This window comes from Dermacentor silvarum, unplaced genomic scaffold, assembly GCF_013339745.2.
Source record: "Dermacentor silvarum isolate Dsil-2018 unplaced genomic scaffold, BIME_Dsil_1.4 Seq925, whole genome shotgun sequence".
NCBI lineage: Eukaryota > Metazoa > Arthropoda > Arachnida > Ixodida > Ixodidae > Dermacentor > Dermacentor silvarum.
The window spans coordinates 85,391-99,305 of record NW_023606977.1 but is presented as its reverse complement, the minus strand read 5'-3'; the positions used below and the strand labels follow the sequence as shown (position 1 = coordinate 99,305).

General features: G+C 46.6%; 1 protein-coding gene across 1 annotated transcript in view; it reads left to right on the top strand.

The window, feature by feature from the left end:
• The window catches only part of LOC119435808 (uncharacterized), a 40,962-nt gene that overhangs the window by 21,457 nt on the left and 5,590 nt on the right, over positions 1–13,915 (top strand). The window contains exons 2-5 of the mRNA XM_037702525.2: positions 4,772–4,843; positions 8,156–8,218; positions 9,208–9,261; positions 9,336–9,389. Coding sequence (XP_037558453.1) covers positions 4,772–4,843; positions 8,156–8,218; positions 9,208–9,261; positions 9,336–9,389 — 243 coding nt within the window. The remainder of the gene's footprint in view (positions 1–4,771; positions 4,844–8,155; positions 8,219–9,207; positions 9,262–9,335; positions 9,390–13,915) is intronic.

The window sequence follows — 13,915 nt, the reverse complement described above, 5'->3', positions numbered from 1 at the left end:
GCTTACCAATGTCGTTGAAAAGAATAGTGTACAATCATTGCATTCTACCGGTGCTAACATATGGGGCAGAAACTTGGAGGTTAACAAAGAAGCTCGAGAACAAGTTAAGGACCGCACAAAGAGCGATGGAACGAAAAATCTTAGGACTAACGTTAAGAGACAGGAAGAGAGCGGTGTGGATCAGAGAACAAACGGGGATAGCCGATATTCTAGTTGACATTAAGCGGAAGAAATGGATTTGGGCAGGCCATGTAATGCGTAGAATGAATAACCGATGGACCATTAGGGTTACAGAATTGATACCAAGAGAAGCGAAGCGCAGTCGAGGACGGCAGAAAACCAGGTGGGATGATGAAGTTAGGAAATTTGCAGGCGCAAGTTGGAATACGCTAGCGCAAGACAGGGGTAATCGGAGATCGCAGGGAGAAGCCTTCGTCCTGCAGTGGACTTAAATATAGGCTGATGATGATGATGACGCACAACCAAGTCACCCTCAGCATTTTCCGGAACTTATTGATTATTAATCGATTATCGATTAGATTTTGATTTGCTATCGAGTGGCTATCGCAAGGTATTGACCATGTATTCGGGCTGGGCTAAGCACTACCAAGTCATCCCCAGCATTTTCCGGAATTCATTGATTATATCGATTATTTATTCGCAACTGATTGGCTATTGATTGGCCATCGATGACTGACTGAGCTTAAGTAGTCCCAACCATGCTTAGCTAGACCACGGCCGGGCTCGAGTGGCGCGCGAGCTCGCTTCTTACGGCCTTCTCACCCGTCGGGGAAACAATGGGAGAGTTTCTCAGCACGTTTCGCCACCCGTCGGCGGTAGGGGCGCTGCGACCCTGACCCTCCCTCCCCTGCTCCGCGTGCATGCGCTTGCCTTCGCGCTCGCACGATCGTTTTCCCGCGCATTTTATTCGGTGATCTGTCAGCGTTGTTCACTATGCAGTAATTTGTGGGCTCCTGAAGACGGTCGTACAGCCTTTAGTACGCGCGCCCATAGCCAGGACTTGGCGCCGTTCATTGCACACCGGTATATAACTGTTGTTTGATGATGTATTGCTTTGTTCCGTATTGCAAGTCCCGTTCCGGGAAAACACCCGGTGTTTCTTTTCACCAGTTCCCAAGCAATGAGTTTCTAGCCTGGGTTTCTAGCGATTTTGGACAAGATAGTGTTTTTTTTTTTCGATAAAGCCTCCGAACACCTGCCACGCAGCAATAGCAGTCCAGCCCTATTTACAACGCGCTCCAATCTTGAGCTGCCCTGAAGGTGTTGACGACAGCCATGCGAGACGATCCGCAAATCTAATTGCCGAGAATTTTCTGAGAATACTCCTTGTAAATCACTGAAACTGACTGACTGACGAAAACGACAAGCCTTCGGCCTATGTACACAAGCCGCCAAGGAAGCACTTTAGATTGTAATTGTGAATAAGACACATTTGTGAGCTACTCTGTCCGCAAGAGTTTTCGCCTGAAAGTATGACAACCATTGTAATACCCTTGTCACACGGCACGTGTAATGTAATTCGCAGCGAATGAGACAAGTCTTAATGCCGTTTTTGTTGCTTCAACATGGGCATAGTGAATGACATTCACAGCTAATGGCATTCGCCCATTGAATGAGTTGCCCGAACTCATACACGCGCGACTTGTGCAATCTCGACGACAGGGGGTTGGCAAAAAATTACAAAATCGATAAGTTAAAAAGAAGTGTAATATATTTGCAAATAACCATCCAATGTTTACCATTGTTATTGCTAAAGATATAGTGAAAATATGTAAACAAGAAGCACGATTTGTAAGGTCTCGTTATCCATAGCAGCCTGCCGATAAACATTGCCATCAATTGCGAATGCCATTTTGTTTACCCGTGTAGACAGGAAACGCAAGAGCGCAGTGACATTCGGTATGAATGTCGTTTACTGAAAATGACATTAGATGTGCCGTGTGACAGCGGTATAAGTGCATACGAGCAATAAATATTTATTTTCATTCATCAAATGCACATGCGTTTGCAGTCGGAGAGCTGTTCTCCCGGCGCATGCATCTCCATGTTCCCCAGTGAAATTAAAGAAGCTCAATGTATTAATGTGGTTACAGTGCATGTATTTGTGAGAAGCCTAGATGAACCATTTACGCCTCCTCTACAATTAGGCGACTTGTTTTTGAATGCACCGTGAGGTAAGAAGCGCGCCCGACCCCATCTTCCAGCGTTGCGCGCGCTGCACAGATCGGCTGGGAACAGCTGAGCAGGGTGAGGTCGCAGCGCCCCCCATGAAGCAGCGGCGATAGGCAAGAACTATCCCTTATGTGAAGGCCGTAAGAAGCGAGCGCACGCGCCAGTCGAGCCCGCCGTGGCTAGACTTAGCCAGGCTCAGCTTCTCTAGTTCACAGGGGTATGTGCCATTGCGCTTGGACCCTTTCTGCACTACCGCCAGGATTGGCCCACATATTTTCCCACGCATCATAACTTACAGCCGTGGCTTAAACAGCTCCGCTGTTAAAAATCTGTCGGCCCTTCCACTTCGTGAAGATGAATCATAAGCGAAGCTTATCATCATCACAACAAATGTAGGGAGTACGTACCCGTTCACAATGCTGATCGCAGGCAGTTTTCCTTTCATTAAAGATTCCTTACACGCACTGCAAACTCTAAATTCACCAAGGCCTTCTCCAATAATAGCGAAATGTTCATTCAACAGATCGAAGGCATCGCTGATCGTCGCTGATCGTCGGAGCGGATCAGACTGGTGTGGGACAAGTTGCTGTCAAACCACAAACGCTTGCGTTCGATATCTCGAGTTAGCTCGGCGGCGTGGTTAGCAGCATCCGCCCGCCATTGCCGCTTGCGATTCTTCAAAATTAAATCTGTCCGTCACGTAAGGCAATAAATGGCTGAAACCTCCTTAAGCAACGGCTCATACCCCCGTAAACGCGGCCTCCCCATTACGGCGACAGAAGAGAAGTGAAATTCTACGGTGGAATGATGAGTGACAACGGAGCCAGCTGTAAAAGAAGACGACGACGACGAACGCGTGAGCAGTGGCACGCCAACACGCCAACACGCCAGCTGTGTAAGAAGACGACGATGCCCGAGCCATTGCTGATGCTGATAATTTCTGTGTGCAGACACGGACGTTCAGGCTAGACGTAGACAAGCTTCGCTTGTGATAATATATATAATAATAATAATAATAATAATAATAATAATAATAATAATAATAATAATACATTGCAAATCGGCCATGTTAACCGAAATAAATGATGTGAAACTATTGGCTCATTTTATCTGATTATGTGCAGGGTACCGCAAAGCGCGTCTCTCCGTTCAACCCCTCTGTGACGTAGTAAGGCGGGGTAAATTGGTGCTTCACACTTCGGGCACGAAAGTGGTCCGTGGCGCCCCTACTGCTAAAGTGATTGTGCGCCGAACTGCGATTGCGCATTGAGCTTTTCGAAATCAACTAATGGGTAGCTGGAAGATGGACTCAAGTAAACTGAATGAAAAATTTCACGGCAGGTCTTTTGGTTTACATGACCATTTTCAAACGTAGAAATCTATTACTATATTTCACAACGATTGGCTTCAGTTTTCCGATATCAACATGGGCGGCACCATTCATAATTAAGAAGCTCAATATAGTAATTAGTTTTCAGTGAAGGGATTGCTTAGGCTTTTGTTGCAAATGACGTGCGCCTTGGCAGACAATTTATCCTGATGACGTATTTCCAGTAAACTCTGTCGGCCTTTTCTTTGATTGCTCGCAGTAAAAAAGAAAAAGAAAACTCCATATACGCAAGCGTGAGATGGTTCATACGTGCAGTGTAACTACGTAAAACTACATACATTTGAAATTTAAGGAATGCAAGGTCCTTTCATTCGGTTTGATATCTTTCGTCGAGGAACACTGCGATTTTAGGCACTACAAAATGTAACCGAAACGGGCAATGCGAGGCATCCGATGAATTTTGCGACCCTCCTGTGAGGATACATGCTCAGAACGATTGAAATGCCCGTAGCCCAATCTGACTAACCCCTCGGACTGTGGCAAACAACACGCCTCCTAATACGTCGACTTGATATGTGTCGACTCTTTGTGCTCAAAGGCATCGCCTTCATTTTAAAAACTATCAGCGTAAAAGCATGACGCCAGTGTTTTGAATACTAAAGCCCTAAATCGTCTATAGGCTGGGAGAAAGGAAAAATAAAAGTACCTACTGCAGCAGGCGTTACACAAAGGGCATGGAACATTTATGACAGCTTTCAAGGATTTCCAGAATTAAGGTTGGCTTTACTGTAGGTGGGTAGCTACTACATACCTCATACAACAAATGCGCCCTGCGAGACGCCAATATTCGCGGCTGAGCTTCATTCTCAAAACCACTCCGAAGTATTGATGATTGATTATTCTTCTTTCTTCTTCTTTGTGGGGTTTTACGTGCCAAAACCAGTTCTGATTATGAGGCATGCCGTAGTGGAGGGCTCCGGATTAATTTTGACCACCTGGGGTTCTTTAACGTGCAATACAACGCAAGCACACGGGCGTTTTTGCATTTCGCCTCCATCGAAATGTGGCCGCCGCGGCCGGGATTCCATCCCGCGATCTCGAGCTCAGCAGCGCAACGCCTTAGCTGACTGAGCTACCGCGGCGGGTATTGAATATTTTTCAATGTCGTTACTTTGTAAATTGTATTGATAGAAAGTCGAGCTTATGTGCTTCACATGTGACCTATTCCGCACATTTCGATCCTTACAGGTCGATCCCAACGACTTGGATGACCCGGACGATCTGCGAGAGCTCTTCGACGCGGCACGGCAGATTATGAGGGTAATTTGAGGACACATTCTATACTCACTTTATTGTAAAGACCCCCGTGAGGTTTGGAGAATTATTTATTGTACGAATATGTAAAAAAAGGAACTTGAACGCGAACAAAGTAGAGGAAGGTGGTAGAAGAAAATCACTTTGCGTATCGACTTATAACCTTGAGATAAGGAATCGAATCTACGCGACGCCTATTAAAAGTGTCAACCACAGCTATCCGCTCGTTATCTTCGTTTTATAGGACAAGCGAAGTCTGCCGGAAAGACAGTCGATAAAGGAAAATCCTGCGCTTGTGTAGTTCAAGCTCTGCTCAAATCCAGCGCTTAATGTAGCTCCAATCCTGTTCAAGTTCTGCACTTGTGTAGTTCAAATCCAGCGCTAATGTAGCTCGACTAACGTGAAACCTGGGGAAGTGCGAAGCGGTGATGCGCCGGTGTTTCCCTTATGTTATTCTAGTGCTATTCTTGCACAAGTGAGGAGGAATCGAGCGCTTGTGGGGTGGTGGCGCCCTCTTTTGTGCTCCGTTGGTACCAGACTGGCGTTTCGGAAAAGATTTTCGCGAGTTTCTGCTAATTCCCGCATATCCCTGGCTCTTAACCGCATATCCAATGCGGGTATGCGCTCAACGTGATTTTATTATCGTTAATCGTGACGTAACTGACGAGCATGTGATGTTATTGATGTCATGATTATCAGTCGTTTTATTCATACATTCGTACTCTTCCATGCCAATTTTGGTATATACCTTGTGAACGAGACGCGAGTTTTCGGCAGATCTTGTTGTTGCGCGTGTCCACGACGACATGGCATCACATTAGACGCCGACAGCCCCGGCCCCTAAAGTGCTTCGCCTTTAAAGGGGAGGGGGGGGGGCGGCAAATGACAAGCAGGGCTTACTGGAATTTGGGTTGCAGCTGTTGCAGTGAACCATTTGTTCTTTAGGTTTTGCAACACGTGCGCTTCCTGACGGGTGATTCACGGCTGTTCATTTGCCTTATATCTAACTTATTCATTAAGGTACTATGTATTTATTACATACATTCATTACCCAAAGGCATTGCAGAATACTGTGGCGAAAGAAAGATACATATCTTGCAGCGTTTTGTATATGGAATAATCTTGAATGGCAGGTTTTAATGCGCTATATTTGAAATGCGCTATATTTGAAAATGGGAAGCGCAGTCGAGGACGGCAGAAAGTCAGGTGGGATGATGAGGTTAGGAAATTCGCAGGCGCAAGTTGGAATACGCTAGCGCAAGACAGGGGTAATTGGAGATCGCAGGGAGAGGCCTTCGTCCTGCAGTGGACATAAAATATAGGCAGATGATGATGATGATGATGATGATTTGAAATGATGAGGACGAGGGGGCGAAGCGGTTGAACTCATTAGCTGTGCTCAGGTGCATGAGTCCAAAAACAAGGTCGTGTTGCAAAAAGGGACGTGAACTTTCTGCTGGTGATTATTGCCGGATGACATAAAATTTGACTGATTAAGGAGCTGCAACAGGGTCTTGGCGCAGGCAGGCTGGTGTACCTTTGTATTACGAATCACAACGCACTGCTGGACAAGGACAATTCTTCGATGCTGCTTGCCTTTGTCCTGTTTTGTAATGCAACAAGCCTATGATTAGTTCATTCTACGGCTTTGTAAATCTGCCTTCTGCTGGTAATTAAAGGTAGCTTCAGCTTTGCTTATGTTTAGGCTTTCATTCTTGGTGGGAAGTCGTCGTTATACCGTTCTGCAAACGGGCTCAAGGCAGTTGTATGTGCGTGAGTGATCTTTTCGTGACAATGGTGTGTGCACTGCGAATATACACAATTAATGTGTCAGTTTATTTCTATGATGATCGTTTACCTTATGATTCAGCACCTACCCAGATGCAGATATGTGAATACTAGTCAAAAAAGAACAGATGACGATAAGTCGAGTGAAGTCAAGTTCATTTACAACATGTACAGGGTACAGTGTTGACGGCCATCCTGGCAAGGAAGCTGCTAGAGTACAGCTTGACCAGGCTAAGGGGCCACCACCAGGCAACAACAGCAGTTAGCATAATGTAGAACAATAACTGTAGGGTAATACGAACTTCGTTTAATACAGATAAACACATCAGATATTCCTGGCATACATGGGGGATCATATTTAAGTTTTATGATATTTAAAAAGAATTTGGTGGCTAATAGCGTAATTCTTGTCCATTTGAGCGGGGCTATTCAATGAGGCGGACACTGTTTGCACGACGAATAGGAACACGTATTCAACTAATTAAGAAAAAAATTGCTAATTCACTTTTTAACACTTACTTTACGGCACGTATTGCAATTTACGAATTGTAGCTGGTGAGCTTGCCAGACGTGTCCACTTAAAGTGAATTTCCAGGATGACACCGTCTTCAAGATATTATTTCCCAAAGTGTGAAAGAAATACATGGGCGTTCTAGTTACTTTTGTGCTTCAATGCATGAAACAGCGTTTTGTTAAAAAAGTAAGTGGAACAACAGCGAATTTTTCACGGCAAGTTTGATGGCGCATATCTCCAAACTGACATCATTCTGGAATTTCATTCCAAGTGGATACACCTTGCGAAATCTCCGGCTACAATTCGTGAATTGCAATATGTGCGGTAAAGTAAATAATTCAAAACATAATTAGCGAATTTTTTAATTAGCTGAATACGTGTTTCAAGTTCTCGTGCAAGTAATGTCCGCCTCTGAATAATCCAGCACAAGGACTATAATTATGCTATCTGCAACAGGCTATGTTAAAAGATTCCATAATACTTGAAAAGGAATACCCTGTATATGCTATTCCTTGCACATGAACACATCTAAATACATGTACATATTACGCGCACATTCAAGCACGTAAGTATGCACGACGGTTTTCCGTAATTGACCAGTTCGCAACTAAAACAAATACTGATAACAACAATGAAATATAATAGAGCTATGATAAAAATAGAGCGTGCACATCACCGGACGATAGGGCTCAGACAGCTGAGCATGCGACCACCGCGAGGCAGGCTCTACACAATGCGCTCATGAGGCCTAGACCACTCTCGAGCATGCATATAGCCTGGCCTCGCTTTGCCTCAAGAGGGCGTTACGAACGCTACCACTTTACCATATCAGGGTGGGACGCATCTCCACTTGGTCGCTTGCGCAGTGACCCAAGCAACTGAGAGAAAACATTTTACAGTCCCTCTGTAAACTTCCCTGCGCTGCGCGGTTTCCTAATGACGATGGTGTTTGCGTTGAGAACATACACGATTACATAGGTGCTTTCTTTGCTGGGGATTTTTTTTTCTTCTGACAGATGCGGATCGAACAGGCAGAGCTTGCTTCCGAAGAGACCACGAGGCTGCACCACAGGACACAGGTACGACTGCTGTATTACCCCGCGTAAGCCATTTCTTCGCTGCTTAAACTTCAGTTCGGACCATCCTTCTTCAAAGACTTAATGAGCATGGTAATATTCTCATTGGTAAGCGGTGCTTTGACTGAAGCATGTTCTGCGTAATAGTTGCCGAAATAAGTGATTCATTCCAGCATATCGCGCAGTTTACACTTTCATTTCTAATGCATACAGATATTCAAGAGAATAACATGAACCTTTTACTATGATCTGCTGTAGGGCAAGGGACTTAGACTAGTGCAGTGTGCATTCACAGTGCAATGCTAACAAGTGAATATTGCAGCGAAACTAGTGCATGCACTCATCGGTTATGAAATAACGTCAATGACACAGACCCCAGATCAGCTTATTGAAGGAAGAAATCTTTGTTCAACGCAGAAATTTATTCTCAGAAGTAACACTCTCTCCGGATTACGGCACTTCCTTTTGATAAAGCCCCATGTGCGACCTAAATATCAGGATAATCCTGTCTTGCGCGCATTCCCAGGTCATGAAATCTCAATGTAGCCAATTCACGGTCCAGGGTTCTATTCAAAATATTTTCATTTGTAAGAGCACTTTCTCATCGGTAGTCAGCCTTTTAGTAATAACACGTGTAATATCACCACTGGCTCCCGCAAGTAATCTATAGCGTAAGAACATTTTTGAGAGTATGGGCCCAGGTGTCGTGCGCAACATAAGGCGCACGAAATGTTTCCAGTACATACTGTACTGAAACGATTCACAGCGCGAAACGCCAAGAACACACAGAGAAGATACACGAACAAGTACCGACTATCAACAGACAACGTTATTGAAAGCACATACTGCTACATACTGTGTGTATTAGTACTAAGATATTACACCAGAAAACAGAACGCCCGACCTGATCCACGTCACGCGGCGAATTGACACTGCAAACTTTGGTGATTTGATAGCAGTGCATTAGAAAAACAGCTTTCATTTTCTTGCAGGAGGAGGAAGAGGAGTTGGCCGAGCTGAGGCAAAAACTGGCATCGGCTGAAAAAGTAGGCGAATCGCTGTGGCAATGTAGACTGGCTTGAAGTCATTAACATTTTCCCGTCTCTCTGACCTTTCGCAGCACGCCTCGCAGGTGCCTCGACTAAAGGAGGAGAACAGAGCACTTGGAAAACAGGTGTGTGACACCGTGCTATTATCCTTCCCAGTATAGGCTGCAGTATAAGGTATCATTTTGTCTGTGAACATATCACCGTTTGCGGAATGCTTGCTTATCGGAGGTGAGGACGGCTGCTGCAACGCTTGCAGCGCCATCTCGTGGCGCCTAATGTTACTAGATAGGACGCAGAGCTACTAACGTAGTGGCCAACCATATTATACTTGGCTGCTGGAGCAAAGTGTCGGCAGCGGTATAATCCTGAACGTGCAAACATTTTAAGAAGTCTTCTTCGATAACACCCACGTATTTATTTGGCATTTGGCTGTTTTTATTTGGCATCCTGGCCAGGATGCCAAATAGTTTTAACCAGATGAAAATGTGCGCTAAAACATGAATGGTGACGTAATCATCGTAGATGTGTGGCTGCTTTATGATTTGAGCTTGTTGGTATGTTCTAGATAATTACTCGGCTTTGTCATCGAAGTACAGTGGTCAACTGATGGCCGTGATAATGTAATGAAGCCGTGGCTACATGCTCTGAAGATTAAGTTCAACTGAGCAAGAGAAATAATTACAACTCAGGTAGGAGTTGTCGCATTGAAGGACAGAGCTTATGATTGCGCCATAGCTATAATGCGCCAGGTGGTATGGTATTGTATGGTAAAACTTTATTATTGTCCGTCGGAACGCGCGTCAGCACGTAGCGGGCCGCTCCCACGTCTGTGCGCCAGGTGGTTTCTTAACGAAATGGTGCTCATTGCAATATTCCTTGAGCTAGAGGCGTCTTGTATACATTCATAGGACAAGCAACACTTTCTACAAATGCCTACAATTGGGACGTAAGGATTGATGAATTGAGCGCTTCTCTCCCGAGAAGGTTGAACACGTAACTTCTGCAATAAAATTATAGTGGCAGTTTCTCCAGAAAGACGATGCATTGGTAGCGCTAGCAATGTATCAGCCACAGGGCTCAAAGCATCACTGCAGTAGCGGGGGGAGGGGGCGCCCTCGTCGGGTGGAGACCAATATAGCGCGCATACACACTCGCACTCACGCTCATGTATATATATATACGAAGGAGGAAGGGGAACCGAGGGGCTCGATTTTGTTAAGTATAACCACATAAAGCCAACAGACAATGAAGCCAAGGTCAGCATCGGGGAAATTAGGTGTGGTTGAAATTGGAATTTATTTATTTATTTATAGCTACTGCGATCTTTTACAAGACCTTAGCAGGGTGGGAACATACAAGTTCCCACCCTGAATGTACCAAATAATGAAGAAAAGGAAAGGAAAGTGGCAGAAAAAGATCACCGCATATCCGCGAAGTTAATGATGAGTGGTCGAAGCACCGGGGGATCATTCGGGTAACCGTGAATCCCCCGTATATGTATATATATATATATATATATATATATACATATATTGACCCTTTCGCGCTGATCCCGTGGGCGCTGTCATGTTTGATCCCGTGGTGACGCGTCAATTGCTTGCCTCAACTGCCTCCGTTGCCTCCTCGTTTACAATGGAAGTGTATGACGCCGGCGCGGCTTACAAAACCTCTCTTTTCGGGGATATCGTAGACGGTGACTAGGTGCACGACACGAAGCTTTGATCACAGCTTCAGAGAACATGCAAAAAACGGTTTCGGAGCTGATTAAGCTATATCCAAACGGTGCAAGCAGCGTATATTAGTGTGTTTTGCTCTTTATTCTTTATTCGGCAAATATTTCGAAGCAGTGGCTTGTCAGTTCTGACTCAGTGAAGTTCCTCGCTGCGGCCACTATCTGATAATTTTCTGCCTAATCGCTCGCGGGTGTGCTCAGTGCCGATAGATTTCTTCTTGCTGCGCACAAGGCTTGAAACGTAGCTGTTCTGTACACTGTAATACCTTGTAGCAAATATATCTTACAGCTAGTAAGTCGCTTACTCTTGTGGACCGTCACGAAACATTCAGCTTCGACCATTCGTGCGCCATCGGTGTAGTCCGTCATTTATTGTGCGTATATAGTGCGCACATATTCAAGTGTGCACCCATTCACTTATTCTTAACACGTTGGTGAAAGAGTGGGCGTAAGTTTCCGTGCCAGTTGGGGTAGATGTGTGCAGAAACTGTGCGCGAAACTACTATGACAGGAAGCGGCGCTACTCCCTTCTTCATTGTTTAACGAGTGGTACTCACCGTTGCCGATGTTCCTGGGATGAAGCCCTTTCTTTGAAGGTTAGCGATACAAGGCTGGCGGATAAGCAAATTTCCGTATCCTCGAGGAAAGCCGTACATCACGAAGTGCTGGTAACACGTTCGGACAGTTTCAGCAGCGGTTCGCGAACTTGGCCACACAGATTCATTCTATTCCTTAACATGCCAGTCACTATTTTTGCAGCCAACTACTGCACACGTCTTCAATCCACATGATTAAATCTAGCATGATTGGAGCACAGTGTGTTAGCGAAAACTCAGTTGCATTTCCGACAGCTGATCGCACAGAAGCAAGGTAGAAGCGGTAATGGTTTCGTATTCGTGCGCGGTCACTGAGGAGAGGTATAGCGCGCCGCCGTGAGCGCCATCTCGTTTCTCTAAAACAAACTGCTCCGCGAAAAGGTTATAATATATATTATATATATATATATATATATATATATATTGCCACGAGACAGTGAAGGAGCTGCTACTGTCGGTCGGACGAAGACGACGGCGACGAAGTGGCCAGAGGCGCGCGACAGCCTTGCATCGGTCGCTGCTGCTTGTCCAAACCTTGTATATAGCCATACTCACTCCCCAAATAAACGTTATCCCCGTAACATCTTTGGTGGAGGTGCTGGGTAAACCTGTCAACGTGCCGGCTCCGTCAACCAAGCACGGAACTTCGAAGCGGTCGCCGTCTTGGTTGCTCCGCGATGACCAGTGAAGTGTCGACGGTGCAGCAGCCACCGGCTCCTGTGATCTTTTTCACCCACAAGACCCGGGAACCTTTTCTGGCACAGATGGCTTGGATGTCGAAGACTGGATCGACATGTACGAACGCGTCAGCAACCGCAACAGGTGGGACCCCACGGTTATGTTAGCCAACGCGATATTCTATCTGAAAGGGACGGCACGCGTGTGGTACCGGACGCATGAAGATCTTACAAGTTGGGACGCTTGCAAGGCGAAGCTGCGTGAGTTGTTCGGCGGATCATTTGACCGACAGCAGGCCGCTAAAAAGGAGTTGGGATCTCGTATCCAGACGACCACTGAATCGTACATTTCGTACATACAGGATGTCCTGGGCCTTTGTCGAAAAGTTGACGCCCAAATGGCCGAAGATGACAAGATATCGCATATTTTGAAAGGAATAGCCGACGACGCGTTTAATCTACTGGTGTGTAAGGACTGTACGACGGTCGACGCCATAGTTAAGGAATGCCAGCGCTTTGAACAAGCGAAGAGTCTCCGCATCACCCGCCAGTTCCTTCGGCTACCTAACACTGCCGCCGCATCATCATGCGAAGACCCACCGACGCCTGTACCGGCTACAGCGTCAGAAGATGTAACGCGTATTGTCCGCCGCGAACTTGAAGCTCTAGCTTCTACGGCCGTTCTTCCAGACGTTCAGTCAGCCAACCTGCCCCCGTGTAACTCATAAAAGCAGTCGTCCGCCAGGAGTTCGCGAACATGGGATTATCATCGGCCGTCTGTTCCATTCGTACATCCGAACGTACCCCTGCAAATGTCACCGAGAACCAGGTCTACCCTTCGCGCTACAGAAACCCGGCTGACTGGAGGACGGCAGACGACCGACCCATATGTTTCAACTGCTCTCGCGTTGGACACATTGCCCGTCACTGCCGCAGTAGCTGGTCGTCGCCTTCAAACTGGAGCACTGGATCTTGGCGTCGTCCTGGAGGCAACATTCGACGGTTTTCCGCTCGCTCTGATCCATATGCTTCCGATGCTTCTGATGCTTCCGCTCCACACTCCAGGTTTAGCCGCTCACCGTCCCCACAAGGCCGTCGATCTCGATCGCCGCGACCATACCGGTCATCGTCCCCTGCACGGCCTGGCACCTACGCTCCGGAAAACTAAGCCGTGCAGCTCCCGGTGGTGACGCTGCATCAGTGACCCGATATACAAATTCTCTGTTGACTGTACCTACGCGCCGAAACCTTCTGGACATTCAAGTGGACGACGTCACCGTTACGGCCCTCATAGACACCGGAGCGCAGATTTCAATAATGAGCGCTGCTCTCCGTACTCAGCTCCGCAAAGTGATTACGCCCGCAATTCAGAGCACAGTACGGGTCGCTGATGGCAGCTCGTCTGCCGTTCTTGGTATGTGCACCGCCCGAGTGTGCATTGCTGGCCATCAGACCATTGGTTTGTTTGCGGTGCTTGCACAGTGTCCCCACGACGTGATCCTCGGCCTAGACTTTCTCTCGACGCACTCAGCCCTTATCGACTGCTCCACAGGTGTCCTTCAACTGGAGCTCCCTTTTGACGCCCACGTACTATCGGACACTCCCAGCCGCTTATGTTCTGTTGAGTTCGTCCACTTGCCACCGCA